The sequence below is a fragment of the Lactuca saligna genome, chromosome 5 (genome assembly GCF_052625555.1).
Source record: "Lactuca saligna cultivar CGN05327 chromosome 5, ASM5262555v1, whole genome shotgun sequence".
Taxonomy (NCBI): domain Eukaryota; kingdom Viridiplantae; phylum Streptophyta; class Magnoliopsida; order Asterales; family Asteraceae; genus Lactuca; species Lactuca saligna.
In genome coordinates, this window is record NC_136421.1 from 4,398,419 (window position 1) to 4,418,175 (window position 19,757).

The 19,757-nt window shown below is 32.4% G+C and overlaps 2 protein-coding genes across 5 annotated transcripts; both read left to right on the plus strand.

Annotated features, from left to right (window-relative positions):
• Positions 1 to 6,851: 6,851 nt before the first annotated feature.
• Positions 6,852 to 11,134, plus strand: LOC144997287 (fimbrin-5-like). 4 transcript variants are annotated; one of them, XM_078957150.1, is made up of 15 exons: positions 6,852 to 7,136; positions 7,279 to 7,535; positions 7,661 to 7,831; positions 7,911 to 8,146; positions 8,247 to 8,418; positions 8,530 to 8,568; positions 8,669 to 8,737; positions 8,821 to 8,937; positions 9,084 to 9,295; positions 9,383 to 9,544; positions 9,743 to 9,942; positions 10,019 to 10,170; positions 10,253 to 10,349; positions 10,470 to 10,561; positions 10,636 to 11,134. In XM_078957150.1, the coding sequence occupies exons 2-15, from the start codon at positions 7,449 to 7,451 to the stop codon at positions 10,873 to 10,875; spliced, it is 2,046 nt and encodes a 681-aa protein (XP_078813276.1). In that variant the 5' UTR covers positions 6,852 to 7,136; positions 7,279 to 7,448; the 3' UTR covers positions 10,876 to 11,134. The 4 variants fall into 4 exon arrangements, with proteins under 4 accessions (XP_078813276.1, XP_078813274.1, XP_078813275.1 ...); XM_078957148.1 differs by having other exon boundaries at positions 7,309 to 7,535; XM_078957149.1 differs by lacking the exon at positions 6,852 to 7,136 and having other exon boundaries at positions 7,170 to 7,535.
• Positions 11,135 to 14,048: 2,914 nt separating this feature from the next.
• Positions 14,049 to 15,157, plus strand: LOC144998190 (long-chain-alcohol O-fatty-acyltransferase-like). The gene has a single exon (XM_078958008.1). It carries the CDS (start codon positions 14,087 to 14,089, stop codon positions 15,143 to 15,145), a length of 1,059 nt encoding a protein of 352 aa, XP_078814134.1. The 5' UTR covers positions 14,049 to 14,086; the 3' UTR covers positions 15,146 to 15,157.
• Positions 15,158 to 19,757: the final 4,600 nt, after the last annotated feature.

Here is a 19,757-nt window from a genome sequence, read left to right on the forward strand (position 1 = left end):
CCCTTTTCATATATTTAGTGATCATTTCACTTAAACACTTAATGTAAAAACTATATTTTGATAATGATAGTTACACTTGGGAAAATTACACACTTTTACAAGAAACGAACATTTAGAACAGTTAAGTCTTGGTAGAAGACTACATTGAGAACAGTAAAGTCTTGGTAGAAGACACCTTTATATAAAGTAGGAATCATAGGGATTTCTAGGGTTTTTCAAATGTTTATAGTTGTTTTACAAACATTTTTATACTTACAGTTCATCTACATTTTTTCTATACTTACAATTCATTTACAAACAATTTCTGACATACAAATTAAGACACTAAAATACTTATGATCTCACCAGCTTTAAAGCTGATACTCACTTTCAAAATTACTTGTATCCTCAGGTGATCATAGACAGGTACCGATGCAAGAAGAAAGGAAGATGGAGCTTGTCCAAGACTCATCTTTCATTTTGATTTATGCTTTAGTGTTTATCAAAATTTGACAGAACACTTGTATAACAGTTATATTATTAATACAATGGATGATGTTGTTGCTTGTTTACTACTTTTCATTGTTGTGATATTGTACATGACGTCCTCCGCCCCAGAACGTTTCCGCCGTTCTTGGTTTTGGGGTGTGACAAAATAGCCTTGAACGCAATTAGAATACAAAAACACGTGTTTTTTTTAACTCATTGGCTAAAAAATGTTCTCATTTGAACATATCTCTCTCTCTATCTCTCTTTCTCTCTCTCTCTCTCTCTCTCTCTCTCTCTATATATATATATATATATATATATATATATATATATATATATATATATATATATATATATATATATATATATATATATATATATATATATATATATATATATATATAGGGAAAACTGCAATAGAATCCCTACATATTGGCCTTATAATCGATTTAGCCATTATATATTTTTTTTATTCAATTAAGTCCCAAATACCGGTAATCGTATTCAATTTAACTCTTTGACCCGGTCAACAGGTCATCCAACTTTCACCGATTACATTTTCGGCCCAGATTTCAAAATTTATTACAACTTTCGTAAAAAATTTACACTTTTGGCCCATATTTTATTTTTTTTTTACAAATTTGGTCCAAAATTTACCCTTTTTGCCCAAATTTTGAGATTTTTATTATGAATTCATCCTAACTTTAGTTTTCTTTACAACTTTTTTTCTCAAAAGTTTGTTTCTAATATGTTTTTTCTTTAAAACTCATATTTATACAAAAAAAAAAAAAAACATATTTTCACATAAAAATCTTATTTTTTCTATATAAAAACTTTTTTGTATATGAAATATCTAATTATAAAAATAGGTTTGGATTATTTGTGTGATTTCTCTTAAAAAATCAATTAAAAAATTAAAAGTAACCCTAAATTATACTATTAAATTATAGTTTGTCAAAAACTAGTTACACTCATTTTAATATTATTTATTTGTTCTTTAATCACATTTATAGGAAAAGTTTAAATAATAGAAGATGCTACATATTGAAAACTTCATATTTTTTGTTTCTCGCTGAATACATGTTCATACATATAGTTTATCATCACTTTGGATTTCTTTATTTAAACTTCTTTGTAAAATCGGATTCATGTGTCAATTTTGTTTGTTGTAATAACAAAAAATAACTATCTAGAATGGAGCAATTGACATTTGTCAATAAGGAAGTTTTTGGCAGAAAATGGCATTTAACAAATGTAAAAAAGTATTACAAACGTTGATGGTTACAACACCTACTGAAATCAATATCGATTGTCATATATGAGATTAGAACAGCTTTATATACCTTTTGTCATATATATGTGATCGAATGTATGATTTAATTTACGAAGATGCAACAGATTGAAAAATACATATAAACTATTATATTAAAATCTCATAGAAAAAAGAATACACACTAAATAAAACACATATTAAAATATCTATAGTAATAGTATAATTTAGGGTTACTTTTAATTTAGGGTAACTAGTGTAACTAGTTTTTGACAAACTATAATTTAATAGTATAATTTAGGGTTACTTTTAATTTATTAGTTGATTTTTTAAGAGAAATCACACAAATAATCCAAACCTATTTTTATAATTAGATATTTCATATACAAAAAAGTTTTAAAAAAAAAAGTTTTTATATAGAAAAAATAAGATTTTTATGTGAAAATATGTTTTTTTTGTACAAATATGAGTTTTAAAGAAAAAACATATTAGAAACAAACTTTTGAGGAAAAAAAGTTGTAAAAAAGACTAAAGTTAGGATGAGCTCATAATAAAATTCTAAAATTTGGGCAAAAAGTGTAAATTTTGGACCAAATTTGTAAAAAAAATTAAAATCTAGGCAAAAAATGTAAAATTTGGATCAAATTTGTAATAAAATTTGAAATCTTGGCCGAAAATATAATTTTTGAAAGTTGGATGACCTGTTGACCGGATCAAAGGGTTAAATTGAATATGATTACCGGTATTTGGGACTTAATTGAATAAAAAAAATATATAAAGGCTAAATCGATTATGAGGCCAATATGTAGGGATTTTATTGTAGTTTTTTTTTCTCTCTCTCTCTCTCTCTCTCTCTCTATATATATATATATATATATATATATATATATATATATATATATATATATATATATATATATATGTATGTATGTATATATCCCCTAATCTAATAAATAAGTAGATTTTTGCCACGTGGCATTCTATAAGCACCTCCCCATTGAATTTTCCCGCTCAAAATACCGAGGTGTATTTTCGACTTTACCCTTCTCTTATTTTAAATTCTTTGCATCCGTATCCTATCATTTTAAATTGGTTTCAATCAAATGAAATTGTCAATCTATCCCACAAAAATCAGGGATTATGTGTAACTGACGTTGATATGAGGAACCAAATCCCGAATTTCATTTCCTTTTCTTCTTCCGATTTCCTATGTTGTAGCTTTAATTTGACTCTTCAATGCTGAAAAGAAAGAAGTAAAACATCGACCTTGTGTTCTGGTTTATGTGTGTGTGCTACAGATGTGATGGAAGTAGACATCGTCTAGAAATCTTGTGAGTATGATGCTTTGCTTTTGGATAGGTTCCTTGATATTTTTCAGGATTTACATGGAGAGGGTTTCAATCTTTTTCCCACAACCAAAACTAATTAAACAAATCTTTGTGCCAGAAGATATCAAACATGAAACCACTATAGGTAAATTTATTATATTTTCTTGTTTTTCTGTTTTCTTTGTGTTAACAAAGGAAAAGTCATACTTGAATCCATAATGATAATATTGCTTGTGCACACCAGGTGCTCGATGTAATGTCCATATTATCTTTTTTTTTCCTGATCGAAGAGATAAATGTGAGAGAGCAGATGATAGTAGTCTTTCGTGGCTGAAAAGGGAAGGATCCTATAATAACTTCTCTTCGGTGCCCTTAATCAAAAGATCTGAACACCAAAGACTATTTTTGATAAAGGCGAAGTTGTAAATCTGAATTATGTCTTCACTCATTCCATTGTTTGATTTCATATGGTTTCAATATAAATATTATTTATATGAGCATAACTTAGGGTCTTTGGTTTTCTTCTTTTAGGTTGATGGAGATGGAGGGGGAACCTGCTGCAGGAGAAGAGCTTCAATAAGGTACAAACAATATTTAATGAATACATATATCATTCTTCTTCTTTTTTTTTTTTTTTAAATTTTGCGATTACATTGGAATTGATATATGTTGATTTGTGTTGTATTACCTCATGTATATGAATTTTAGCATATTTGGGTTGCTCTTTTTTTACATTAAAGAAAAAACATGGACATTTTGATTCTAATCTTTGTTTCATTGAATCAATATTGTTTATAGATATACAAATCTTGGATTATTTATCTATCTGTATGAAGTCATTAGAGTTTAAAGAAGCCTGAGAATGCATATATAAAAGGTATAGTTTAACCTCCTGTATTATATTAATACATAAATATGTAGAATTAATGCATTTTGCAAAAAAATGATTGATATGGGAAATTTTTATGTTTTGGAATTCATATATTTCATTATGATTATATTATTAATTAATATGCATATCAACTAATATCAATACAAAATGAACATATATCATGCGGTTTCAGTGGCAAAATAAAGAACATAATTTATTAGCTATAATGTTAATTGCTTGAACTCCGATAATAACCGTTAGTACTATAATCTTGGGGTTTTTTACTATGTATAGATACAAATTGTAAAACCTCAAAAATAGGGTAGATCAGTATGACGGTGAATAAAAGCAAGACATTGGTGCTGTTCAATTTTCTATAATTTGACATTAAAAAAGAGGATTGTAAGATTGTGTTAGAGGGAAACACAACATCAACTAGGAAAGAAGATCATTTTTAATATTTCGGTACTAATTTCGGTTTCACATTGGAGTTTGGCATTACTAATTGAGGTAACAACCGTTTTCAACTATATAGGATTTTGATTTAGATCGTATGATTAACATTAGTTTCTTCATATGATGCAGTTCAGCACACACAAACATTTAAGGAAGCTACAAATAATTAGACATGCATGCATTAAATAAGGTTTTTGATTTACTTTTATTTGGTGTGTTCTTTACTTGCTTTTATTATAAGTTTTTGATTTTTTTTCTGTTAACTAAGCAATTAATTATAATATTTCAATTTGTTTTTTTAGAACTTGCACATTGTAGCCTTGCATTATGGTGTTTTTTTTCAAAACAAACGAATCATATTGCATGAGCATTAAGGGGTAAACCTTGCTAATTTAGATTGAAATATGATAGTTTATATATAACCATGTTTCTAAAATTATTTTATCACATTTATATATAACTCCTTAAAGTTACATGTTTAAAAATATAAAACTTCATATCATTAGAGGTTGCATACCCATCAAATTTTTTATGTACATCGTATTTGTGTCTCTACAAATATCTTCTGATGCTTGATGTCATTGGTGTTGTTATGGTGATTACTTCCTAATTCCCACTCAGTTTCATTGTTAAAGTGTTGGTTGGTGCTATGTATTTAAGAGTTGGTTGCTAAAGTTTGTTGCATCTTTTTAGGTTCTCAAGTTATTCATTCATGGCTTCCTTAAAACTAAAATTGAATCAAAAATTTTCTTATTATTATTTTCCTCATTAAGACATTATATAATTGACAAGAAATGGGAATGTATTTTTGTTGATTTATTTATTATAGCATCACACTTTTATTTCTTCATGTTGTAACATTGTATTTTGAAAAATTACCAAATTATAGGATGTCATCCAAATAGATTTGAATATTGTTGCTTTTTTTTTTTATTGCAAACCACTTATTATGTATTGGTTTTGCTATTTTAATTTAACCGACCTACCCGAATCCTCCTGAATACCCGAAATGAAATTCGGTTGGTATACGGTTACATTTACAAACACATTTTACCCCATTAACACGAAAACATCACTTTAAAATACCAATACATTATGAGGTGACATGGAGGCAACTACTTGCTGATGTGGAGTTGTACGTGTAAAATTGTCGATTCGCAGATGAGACGCATGTACATATCTCTCCTGCTTCCGCGCGTACGGACAAACAACAAACAGTTTCTTCAAATCACCAAAAGAAAAACGAAGATGAAAATAGAGGGCATCATTTATTCTTACCCTTTTTATACTTATCACTACCCCATAATGATTATTTTTTAATAATTAGGTTATCATAACATATCTCTTACTAGTTAATTAATATTATTTTTAATAATTAGGTTATAATTACATACTTTTACTAGCATATTTATAATTAATTATTCATAAATTCTATTTACTAAGATATTAGTTATTTTATTTATTAAACAGATAATTTATAATACTATTTTTATAAAAGATATATAAATATTTTTATTCATTTTTTAAAAAAAAGTTAAAACACGATACAATAATAATAAAATAATATTTTTACATAACAAATAAGAACATGAAACAATAATACTAAAATAAAAGATATGTAAATATTTTTATTCGTTAAAAAAAAGATAAAACCCGACACAACGTAACAAATAATAAAAGAAAAGTTCAAATATAAAATAATATTTTGAGAAGTACGAGACTTAAGTTGATTGTATAAATCAAAACGCGGCAAATATATAGTTTGTCATATAGATGCAGACAAACTTTTACAGACATTCCAATATACTTTGGTAGGAGGCATTGAATAATTTCTTTTCAAAAATACCGACATATAATGAATACCGTTTACAAGTGCTAATGTAATGAATATCGATTTTTTAATAGAAGTATTTTTATCTCGAGCAAATACGTTGATTCCAAATAATTTAAATATCTCTATATACAAAAAATAAAAACAAATAATTTAATATTTTTAAAATAAAAAAAACATGTATTAACAAAATTTAAAGATGTACAATTTTTAAAGTTTGTGTAATCTATTAAAAAACATCAAAAATTAATTATGTACAATTTTTAAAGTTTATTTAATCTATTAAAAAAACACCAAAAATTAATTATGTACAACTTTTAAAGTTTAAGTGACCTATTAAAAAAACACCAAAAATTAATTATGTACAGTTTTTAAATTGTACGTAATTTTATCATAAAAAAAGTCTGACGTTCTTTTGTTAAAATAAATAAACATATATGCAGAAAGTATATAAATATAAATATAAGGGTAAACAATGTCATTTCTTAAAAATAGAGAGGTTATTAATGTAAATGTAAAAAAAGAAAAAGAAAAAACTGTTCGCATAGTTCGAGAAGCTTGTCTTGAGGATTTGTTTTTCTAACAAAAACAAATTGATTTTTCCGTGACATTTATTCAAAAGCTGCAATACCACCTAAAAAATAATGATTAAAGCCGTAGGATTATTCAAAATAGGGTAGGAATAACAATACCCAAATAGTGGCATTCGTGACAATCGTTTCGTATCTGGTGTCGTCCATGCCTCTCATTCATGGCCAATTCGTTCTTGCCCGAATACCCCCATTCCCCTCTTAGCCTCGCCCTCCCCTGATACGACATGCATAATCCTTGTTAAGCAATGGACGTTTTTGGACAAAATTTATAGAAATCAATCGAAATTGGACATTCAATTACGAATGTCTTATTATGCAGGTAATATGTTCAATCAAATGTCTCAATCAATATATTGTTGGCCGAATCTTGATTACTGAACCTTGAATGCCAATCTAGCATTCGTAAATCTATTTCATATTATATTCTTAGTTCTTGTTATTTGATGATTTGATTTGATCAGGAATGCTGGTTAATGGGTTTTGGTTTTTAGATTTTCGGTGTTGTAGATTTGATCGGTTTCTTATTGGTGGTGGTTTTCGGTGAGTGATTTTGTCGGAAAAGGAGGTTGAGAGGGCAATTTGATTTAAATTTTTCCTGGGTTTGCAAAATATTGTGAACTTTGGGAAGGAGATGTCTAGATTTGAGGGGGTTCGTGTTTCTGATCAATGGCTCCAGAACCAGTTCTCACAAGCTCAACTTCGTAGCCTTAAATCCAAGGTAATAAATTTAGCCTCCCCATCCTAATGATTGATCTTGGGTTTGGAGATACAAGACATTGTAAGTATGGGTTCAACATTTTATACCATGCAATTCATGGTTTGTTGTGTTTGGTTGATGTACAGTTTTTACATTTAAAGAAGGAAAATGGTCAAGTTACTGCTGTTGACTTGCCACCCGTGCTTGTAAAATTGAAGCCCTTCAATGTGATCTTCAAGGAGGAGGAAATAAGGGATATATTGTGTGAGCCTGGTAGCGATGAGGGCAACAAACTTGACTTTGAAGGCTTTCTTAGGGTAAATATTGGTTGTCATGTCTGAAATGTTTGTTCATTAGGAGGCCATTTAACCTTTTTCATTGTGTGGGTGTGGACAGGCTTACATGAATTTACAAACACAAGCTGCTAAAAAATTGGGTAATTCAAAGAATGCATCTTCATTTCTTAAAGCAACAAACTCTACGCTACACACTGTGCAAAATTCAGAGAAAGAAGTTTATGTTGCTCATATCAATAGCTATCTGAGAGAAGACAAATTTTTGAAGCAGTTTCTTCCTATTGATGCATCCACCAATGCTTTGTTTGATCTTGTAAAAGATGGAGTTCTTCTATGGTATTATAGCAGGGTCTGCTGTTTTACTCTACTTTGTCATGACATTAGGAGCCGATTGTTTGTGGTGGTTTTGATATACATTACTAATGGTCTGATGCAGTAAACTTATCAATGTTGCTGTGCCCAATACAATAGATGATCGAGCAATTAATACCAAAAGAGAACTCAACCTTTGGGAAAGAAATGAAAATCATACCCTTTGCCTTAACTCTGCAAAGGCTATTGGTTGCACGGTTGTCAATGTTGGCAGCCAGGATCTTGCTGAAGGAAGAGTAAGTTTGTTTTTTTTCAAGTTACAACAACAATAATCACTTTAAACACAACATCCCATAGTTGATGCTTTTGGTGTAGGTTGTCTGACTTTTGCTTCCTCAATTTTGCAGCCTCATTTGGTACTTGGCCTAATTTCTCAAATCATAAAGGTGGTTTTCAAAAACTGTATTTACTAATGATTTAAGCAATCATGAATAAACAAAATGAGTTATCATAACAGACTCGTGCTTACGATGATTGCACCTGCAGATACAACTCCTGGCTGATCTCAACCTTAGAAAGACACCTCAGCTTCTGGAATTGGTGGATGAGGATGATGTAATTCTTGATCCTTGTTTTTATTTTTGGATTAATGAGAATATTCAACATGTGGTTTATATCATATGTTGTTTAATTTATAGGATGTTGAGGAGCTCATCACATTATCACCTGAGAAAATATTATTGAAATGGATGAACTTTCATCTTAAGAAAGCGGGCTACACAAAAACTGTAACAAATTTCTCTGCAGATATAAAGGTATTTTCATTGAGCTTGACATATCGATCTTTTTGTGTGGTCCGTATTAATGTTGAAATAATAATAATATGATTTATGTATCCAAAAATGGTATTGATATGAGAAGTTAGTATTAATAAATTTAGTTGGGTTGGTATTGTATGTAGGATGGAGAAGCTTATGCTTACCTGCTTAATGTTCTTGCACCAGAACACAGCAGCCCCGGTGCAGTGGTTTCAAATGATCCGGCTGAACGGGCCAAACTGGTACTGGAGCATGCCGAGAGGATGAAATGCAAAAGATACTTGACTCCAAAGGATATTCTTGACGGCTCAACCAATTTAAATCTTGCCTTTGTTGCACAGCTCTTTCACGAAAGGTTCCGCATATCACTTTATATCATAACAAAATAAAATTCATGACTCCTCACTCAACTTACCAACAATATATACATATGCATGTACAGGAATGGTCTATCAAATGATAGCAGCAAGAGCAAGGTCTGTTATGCTGAGATGATGAATGATGATGAGCAAGTCTCCAGGGAAGAGAGATGTTTCAGACTCTGGATTAATAGTCTTGGAATTTCTACCTATATTAACAACGTCTTTGAGGATCTCAGAAATGGGTATCTACATCTATATCTTATACTTATCCATTCAAAAATATCTACTAATATAAGTATAACACACTCATTTATAATTTATAATACCACCATTAATCCAACCAACATTTTATTTCATTGTATGTTTGTTTCTCTTGTTAAGACTTATAATAGATGAAATTCAGAAACATTAATTTGATTGTGAATCTCTGGTTCATGCAGTTGGATTCTTCTGGAAATCCTAGATAAGATTTCTCCAGGATCGGTCAATTGGAGGCACACAACCAAACCACCTATCAAGATGCCATTTAGAAAAGTTGAGAATTGCAATCAAGCTGTTAGGATTGGAAAACAATTAAAATTCTCCCTTGTCAACGTATCAGGGATCGACATTGTACAAGGGAATAAGAAGCTCATACTTGGTAATTAATTAATTAACAACATAAATAATGATCATGCATGGATTCTTGTAATTAAAAATGATTTCTTGCATTTCAGCTTTCTTATGGCAGCTGATGAGGTTTAATATGCTTCAACTTTTAAAGCACTTGCGATCTCGATCCCATGAGATAACAGATGGTTATATACAGAGGTGGGCCAATAGAAAAGTCAAATCCACAGGCAGAACTTCCCAAATGGAGAGTTTTAAGGTCATTTTGGTCGGTTTTTTCTTTATTTCTTATGATTGTTAAGTCATGGGTCTTCATGTGTCATTTGTTAATGTGTATGTAGGATAAAAGCCTTTCAAATGGGATATTCTTCCTTGAGCTTCTAACTTCCGTAGAGCCCAGGGTTGTCAATTGGAACCTTGTAACCAAGGGTGTAACTGGTATGCTCTTTTATGCTTTCCCTTAACTAACCTTCATCTCTCTTTCTCTTTATCTTTTATGAACAAAGACCATTTTATGGTGTACTTGAAAATATGAAAAATATGTATGATTGGTGATAGATGATGAGAAGAAGTTAAATGCAACTTATATCATCAGTGTTGCACGAAAGCTTGGTTGTTGTATATTCTTGTTGCCGGAAGACATCATGGAGGTAAATTCCAAATCTATCCTTTTAATATATGTATCATTATCATCATCTTTTACTTATTTGGCCATGGTTGACAGGTGAACCAAAAAATGATGCTTATGTTGACAGCAAGCATTATGTACTTTTACCTTCAGCAATGTGACGAAGAGACAGAATCAACTCCATCATCAGTTGCAGTCACACCGGAAGCTTCCCCAGCCACTTCTTTTTACGGGGATGATGGTGCATTTAGTGGAGACTATTTCAACATGTCTATGGATGATGCAGCCTCAGATACCACTTGTGCTTCCAATCTTGAAGACACCGCTTCACTGTAATCTTTAAAACCTTCTTTCTTTTTATATACATAAATAAATATAATAGTATAGTTTTTCTAGATTTTTAAAGAGTAGTCGAAGATGGGAAAATCTTCGGTAGAAAGGTCAAAAGACCACTTTGACTTTGACTTTGACTTTTTTTTTTTTCTTTTCTTTTGGGGAGAGGGGAGGGGAGGGAATTTCTTTATTGTACTTGTGAACTGGATTGGTTTTGGTTTTGACAATTGTTATTAATCAACATATGCTCAAATTACATGTATTTATACATCTCAAATTGTTTATCTATTACACCTACTTCTCGAGTTTTCGTAAAAGAAAATAAAAAAGAAGGGGAAGAGAAATATATGGAGAGAAAATAAAATAAGGGAAAATAAAGGAAATTGTATGTTGGCATTCATGAGTTAGAAGAAAGGAAAGGAAGATTAGGCTTTCTGGCAAAGAAAAGAAAAATAAAAAATAAAAAATCCGGTGACAATCAATTTTTATTTTTTAGAAACTTGAATTTAAATTATTTGGAAATTGACTAAACTAACTGTCTTCAAGCCATTTTTAAGAAAATAACCGATCTTTTCTTTTTCAAACTAACCACATAAGCATCATCTGGGACCCGATTTTTATCGGGTCACCCACATGGTTAATCTAGCTAAATATTGTGGTCCCCTTTACATATGGCATTTCCGAGAATTAGTTCATTCGCATTTCATAGTTGATGGACACTCCATTTTAGGCATTTAAGAGTTATTTTTGTGGGTGTTTATTGTTATTTTAAGTAGAGGTTGCAATCGTGTCGTGTTGTGTCGAAACACTAAACAGGTTGAAAGTGTTTGATTCTAACCCAACCTGTTTAATTAACGTGTTGTGCCATGTCAATCTGTTTATTTCCATGTGGAGTTCGTGTCAGCTTTCATGTTAGGGATATACCTTGAAATATGTCGTATCGGTTAAAAGATTGAGAATGTTGAAAGATTAGGAGTTAGGTAGGCGGAATGGAAAAATTAATAGTTTGGAGGCGGAATAAATGAAGTCATATCAAGTTCAGATGACAATCGAAAGAGTGGGAGTTGGGGAGGCGGAAGACAAGGTCATGAGGATGAGAGAGTGGTCAAAAGGATTGTGTAGTTTAGGAGAGAATGGAAAAACTGAAAATGAAGTCTTGATTTTGAAGGCTAAGTTATTTCAACATTAAAAAATGATTCAATTTGAATGTTTTCTTTTACTTAAGATATCTTTCTAATTTATTTAAATAATTAAAACAACTTAGCATATATATAGGGTGTAAGAAAATAAGGTGTTTTTGTTGTGTAAAATTGTTTTTATTTTTTTAAAAACGTTTTTAATAATAATAAAAAAAAAACCAGAGTTGAGTTTTCATTTTCAGTTTTCAATAAAAAATTTGGAAAACACGTGTGGTTGAAACCGGTGAAGTTTTCATTTTATAAATTTAGAAAATTTTGAAAAACTATAAAAATCACTTTTCTAATTTATATACAATCTTGATAACAAAAATTTCTAATCTTCTTGGAAAAAAATTTAAAACTGAATCAACAGATCATGTTTTCAAAAAAAATTAATTTAATTTGAAAATTTTCATAGAGTACTGGAAAATTTACACAGCTAAACGCACGCTAAGCTTTTCCTTCCCAGTCCTTCAATTTTCTTCCCTTTCCCTCTTTAAATGAAACTCGAGAACACATTTCCTCTGTTTCCCTTTCGTGAAGAAAAACTCAAGAACATCTATTTCTTCACTTTCCCTCCTTATAAAAAGCTTAAGAATGTCCATTTTCTCTTGATTCCTCTTATTTCCTTCTATTTCTTTCCTTCGAAAACACACAAAAACAGGAAATAAAAGATGAGATAGTAATAAAAATATATACCTCGGGAAATCGAAGGTGAATTACTTGGATTAAAGGTTGCAACTCTAGCCAACTCAACTACAAAAGTTATTACAACTTGAACAACTCAACTACAAAAGTTATTAATTATATTCACATATGCATATTCTCCATGTGCAATTGAAAAAAATTGCATTTCTTTTTCATTGTTAATCATTTAGACTTAGCATATATGTTTGTCTGGTGTTGTTTTATATGTTGTTGTAAAAAGAGTTTTCAAGTATTTTTAAGTTCTAATTTAATACCAATGCAATGCACGATAAAATCCTTTCCAAAAAAAACATGTTTTTGGCAAAAACAACTATGTTTTCGTCGGACCAAAAAACTAGAAAATAGCATACTATAAATGTTTATTCCGTTTTCACTTAAATTAAGTTAATTTTCTGAAAGATGATTTTTAGGCTAAAGGGTGTGGCTGTGTTTTGTGCCACCTCAGCCGTGCACACCGCCCCCAGGCCGCGGTTCTCTGCGGTTTTGGCCGCAGTGCGGTAGTCCATGGCCGCACTCCTTTTTCTCTTTTCTCCTCTTTACTTGCACTCTCTCTCTCTCCTCACAACCAATTATCTTCTTTCTCTCTCCTAACCTTTTTCCCACTCCCTCATTACGGTTTCTAGTTGATGAAATAAAAACAAATCTGAGTTGGCATCTACGTGGCATAGGAGGGAGTGCGGTTTCGGTGGCACCACTCCCTCCAGCCTTAGGGGCCCGCCCAATTTAACAGCTCCTCGTGAACAAATGAACAACGGTTTATGCAAGGTTGTCAAGATCGGGATCCTACCTAGGATCGTGTTTGGGTTTGCAAAATCGGAATCGTAAGATCGGGATCGAGATCCTAAGATCCCACAAAATAAAATATAATTTTAATTTATAATATTAATCATAAAAAATATTTCAAACATTTAATTTTTCGTTCAAAAGTTATAAAAACTTTAAAATATTAGTCATAAGTCACAATAAAAATGATAAGGGGTAGATTGGTAAAAGGTAAAAGACATAAAATGGTAAAAAAAATTCATTTGAAAAAAAAAATTAAAGGAAGATAGGATCGGATCGGATCGCGATTTTGACAACCATGGGTTTATGATCATAGAAAATATAAAAAATAATAAAAATAATAATAATAAAATACCCAGCACCAGGCCACCACAACAAGTTGAGTTGCATGACATATGCCGGGGTAGATGGATTTGAAACGGCGGGGCAATTGCAGATGTGCATATCATAAAATAATATTATGAATATTTAATGAATATTCATATCTCGATAAACCCTAATAAACTATATATTTAATACAAAATGAAAGAATTAAGTACAGAGAAATGGAGGACGGCGAAGAACTCAAAACTTTTGCCAGAGTATGGATTCTAGCCATCACCTCTCTCGGTTACTGCTACTTGATACCAACTCGGATCTCCAATGGCGTCTCCAGGTTCGTATTTCTCCTACCCGTCATCATCTTCTTCTTCATCCTCCCACTCCCTCTCTCCTCTGTCCATCTCGCCGGCCCCACCATCTTCTACCTTGTCTGGCTCGCTAATTTCAAACTCGTACTCCTCGCATTCAATCGTGGTCCTTTAGCTTCCGATCCGCCGTTACCTTTCTTCATTTTCATCTCCATCGCTCTTCTTCCAATCAATCCTAAACATGCCGTTGCTGATATCTCAGATCCAGTTCTAGATTCAGCTTCAGTTCCATCGCATAAACCAACTCTATTGGCGTTTAAAGCATTGATTTTAGCTGTAATCGTTGGGACTTATCGGTACCAGGATAACCTCCATCGGTATGTGATTTTAGGTTTCTACTGTTGCCATGTCTACCTCGGTGTTGAGCTTGTTCTCGCGATCACTGCGTATTTTGTTAGGTTTTTTCTCGGATTCAAGTTTGAGATCGAACCGCAGTTTAATGAGCCTTACCTTGCTACATCGCTTCAGGATTTTTGGGGCCGGCGGTGGAACCTTATGGTAACGAGAATCCTCCGGCCTACTGTGTACGATCCGATTCGTGAGATCTCGTTGCCGGTTCTCGGAAAGCTATGGAGCCGGCTGCCGGCGATTTTCGCAACTTTTCTGGTGTCGGGGCTAATGCACGAGTTGATCTATCTATATATCACACGTGTTCAGCCAACGTGGGAGGTGACGTGGTTTTTTGTACTACAGGGTGTGTGTACGGCTGTAGAGGTGGCAGTGAAGAAGGCGGCAAAAGGCAAGTTCCAGTTGCACAGGGCGATGTCGGGGCCGCTTACGGTGGTGTTTGTGGCAGTGACTGGTGTTTGGTTGTTCTTGCCACAGATATTAAGGAACGGTGTGGATGTGAAGGCCATAAACGAATATTCTATCTTACTAAATTTTTTGAGGTCGACATGGGAGAGTAAAATTTGATAAAATCATAAATGGGCTGTGTAAGCGGTAATCATGCTAATTTACATTTCCGTAAGAGGTTTCCCATTTGGGATATTTTTCCCATTTGGGATACAAACTTCTGCAATCCATGCAAAATCAATTCAAACAAGTGAAACCTTTGTTGTTCATCAACCAAAGTTATGGATATGTTTTTAATTCAAATTTTCAAATTTTTTAAATACAAGTGATATAAGAGAATACGTAAAATTGTAAACTAAACTGTATTTTTTTTATTAATTTATGACATTAGTTTTCCAACTTTTTTTCAATATAGTTCATTTAGGAATTACCCGGTTGCTAACTGAGGTGGAATGTAGCATGCTTTTTTTTTTTTATTACATGTCATTATTCGGTAATTGAAAGAAAATAAAATGAAATATAGTAACTGGTTATTCAAATATATTGAAAAATATGGTGACTTGTGCCCAAAGGGTAATCAGAGGCACCGAGATTAACAAACCAATCCCCACTTGGCATTACTCCTCAAACTGACATGGTGTGCATAGTAGTCGTGCAACATACGTATGTGTTTATACGTGTCAATATGAATTTAATTTGTGTCTATATGTGTTTAAACAGATAAATTCGTGTTTGATGCGAAACATGAATTTAATATTCATGTCGACACAAACAACGAATTTAAAATGGAAATTTCTTTTGACACACCAATCTATTTCTTTTAAACAATTAAATCTAGGAAATTGTTTTCATCATAATTACTTTCTAGTAGTTTACAAATAACCATTGTTGGTCCGGCGAAGCAACGATGAAATATAACTTCTAATATATATTTTTTATATGTATAATTATTTGATGTACCGAATGACTTCTATTTCAGCGTTATCGTCGGCAAAATATTTAATCAACTTTTAATATTTTTATTTTTTATTAGTTTTTTTCATAGGTTTTTAATTATATATAAATTACAAAATCATAAATTAAACCCATATATTTTTTGAGTATTTTTCAGTAGATATAAATTATTATTAGAGAAATATATATTATTATGAGATAAATAACTATTTTAAATATTACATAACGTGAACCACTATATTATTACTCGTGCAACGTAAAATTTATATACATATCTATTACTACTAGTAAACATTTATTTTTAAATAGTAAAAAAAGTTAATTACTAAAAGATTAAATAATTAGAAAAAAAAAAGTTTTAAAGCAAGGTTGATAAGCAGGCAAAAACAAAAGTCGTGGCATTCTTTGAAAAAAAGGTAAACATTGTTTTTGTCTTGTTTTATTAAAAACTAATAGATCTATAAAGAAATGATTAAAGTAATTATAAAGTCCTTTAAAAAGCAAGGTCAAATAATAATTACTATATTAACCTAAAAAATAAACCTAATAATATAGATTGATGTTATAGATTGGTGTGTTTAAAGTAGGACCCATTTAAAATTGATGTCGACACGAAACACAAATTTCTAAACTGTTTTGTATCCCCTTCGGCTTTCGAACTTAACTGTTTTGTCTCCTTTTCGGGTTTTGACTTTGTTAGACTATAACAATTTTTACATCATCACCAACATAAGTGTTTTTAAGAAAAATAAGAGTATAATCAAAACTCTTACTCATTCATGATAATGAGTTTTACGAACCAATTCCTCATATTTGTAATGTCCAAAAATGCATACTTTTATTATTTGGTTAATTACAACTCATATCACCTCGTAGTTCTATACGATCGTAAGACACTTGATGATAAGATCTAAGATAAGACCGTTCCATTTACCCATAGGTAAAAGTTTCAAGTTCCCTCACGATGTTTAATGTCGTCTTTACTTTCCAACCAAAACATTCACTCTTCATAACAAAAATAGAAGCTAATAACTCTCTTTTAGCTTCTTGTGCTGCAACTCTCCTAGATCCTGACGTTAAATCCAAAGTCGAGTTGCCTTTCACACTTTTGGATCAACGGTTGGGTCTCCCCCAAATGGGTTTGAACTCCCAGTTGTTGCTATCTACAATCAATCAAAGCCCACACTGTCTCTGTCTATGTGATTTGCAACTTTCTTCCTTCTTAAAAGAAACTTCTAATTGTCATATTAATGACTTTATCACCCCTAACGTAGTACCACTACTTATGCTCACGAATGATTTTCTCGTATTTCACAATCATGGTCTGATTAAGATCATGATAAGCAAGAAGTCGTCTACCAACGTACAAGTGTACAAAACAGTATAAGAGGGTAATACTAGCAACAAGGATGGTTGTTGAACTCAATATTATACATGCCTCCTCTTTGGTACAATCAACTTGTCTTTCTCCAGTTGTTTATTTTGACCACATCTAAATTATCTGGACACAAATGCACAACAAACATCCTCATGCATCTTCTCATTCTCTTTACCACATTCGTAACTCTTATGACTTGCCACACGAGCATCAAACTCTTGGACTTCTTAGCTGATAGTGGTACTCGAACCTACACCCACTATTCATCATCTGTTGGACTTCAGTCCTAACCTTCAAGTTACAAACTCAATCTTCATCGTAGATTCTCGTTCCTTCTCAAGTTAGGTCGTAGACTGAATCTAAGATAAAGACTTTACTTTGGCTTTAGTAACAGACCGAATGGTCACACTCTAATGGCCTTCCATTGCACAGTGCAACGAACTAGACTCTTGTCTTTTATGAGTCAAATACTAGCACGGAAGAAACTTTCCTTCATGTTCTAATGTGGTACAACCACATCATAAAAGGTAGCATTTCTAGCTATTGGTAACTCAACCTTAACGAAGGTTGCAATCTTTCGTCGATCAATCTCCTTCTTAATTCTCCCGACTAAAGTCGGTTACTACATCGCATCAATCAACTCACTTACGCGAATCTGTATTACTCAGACTCGATGGCCACTAGGGTCTGAACAAAGATCATTTTCCTAGTCATCACCAAAACACAAGTAATAACAGAAACAAGCAAAACAAACTCAATTATTAGTGCCTTAGTAACATTGTGACCCTTCCTGATCTAAGTGTGAATCATGTGCTTCGGGTAATACATGCCTTTACTACCTTTCACACCTATTCATACCAGTGGCCAGATCCTAGTCTTCAATTCAAGAGTCACAAAGACAATCTAGCATCCTACATAGTATAGTGAGAATACTCACTTTACAATCGAAGCTAAAAGTACCAAAACTCTCACAGACGAAAAGCGAGTGCTACCCACCACCTAATGAAACACCCAAGGTCAAACCTTACTCTATCATCTAAAACTACTCAATTGACCAAAAGTATTAGGTCAAAAAGTCAACGGTCACCACGTCGTGGCTATTCTCCGACAAAATAGTCGTGACCAGCTCTGCCACCATGTCGTGGCAACAAAATGACAAAACAGTAGCAAAAACCCATCACCACGTCGTAGCGAGCAACATGGCACATCGTGGTTTCTAGTTGAAGACAACTTAATTGATTAAGCTCTAAATCTGTTAAGTCCTTTGCTCAAACTTTCCAGAAGGATTCTTCACACTTATATCTATTATAAAAGTCCTTACTTTGTGGACATGCATGTCCAATGCATGTCTTTCACTTAACTAGGTAAAAAATGTGAGAGATGGGGTCAAAACCCCATGTATGGACTAAAAACTACATAACACTTCAGATCTTAAGCATCTAACCCTCTTGAGACCTCAGGGATCAATAAAGTTGCCAACTTTATTGATCATAACCATTTAAACCAGCTCATACATCAGGAAATGTGCATAAAACCTAGATGTAGAAAGGTAGAGCAAAAGATATTGTAGCATCCCAAAATTCTAGACCAAAAATTTCATTTTTGATATAACGATTCATAAAACAATTTTTTTTAAGAAAACATTATCAAGTTATTTCATATCATAAAAACCATAGATCATATGTCTCAAAAGCATATCATAAAAACCATAGTAACAATGTCAAAGTACAAATCCAAAGAATCTCATATGCGGAAAATCATGTGTGTGATGCGCTGCTACCGTGCCGACTCCTTTCCCTTCGCGGAAGAAGTACCTGAAACCAAAACTGAAAACCATAAGCACAAAGCTTAGTGAGTTCCCCTATCATACCACATACCAAACATAGCACATACTTTCTAACATATTCGGGTACTAGCTACCCCTTCAGTCTCTTTCAATCGGTAACTTGCCTAGCATACCAGGGTGCTAGCCTACCCCTTTGGTCCTTTTGACTGGTATCTTGCCTAGTATAGCAGGGTGCTGGCCTACCCCTTCGGTCCTGTCGACCGATACCTCACCTAGCATATCAGGGTGCTGGCCTACCCCTTCAATCCTTTCGACCGATATCAGGGACTATTTCACCCCCTACTCCTACCACATAGCATCCTAGTCCATAAACATACAAGTCATATACTGCTTAGCTTATCCGGGTGTTGGTATACCCCTTCGAACCTATCAACTGGTAATGGGGTCTATCCTACCTCTCCTACCACTATCGCATAACATCATAGCATACTAGAACATAAGCGTAATAGGTAGTGACATACCAGATAATTATCACAAAGACATTCATCTCTACTATAACTCTACTAGTGGGCCGACATTGATGCCTTCGACGCACTTCTACGGGAAGGTAACTC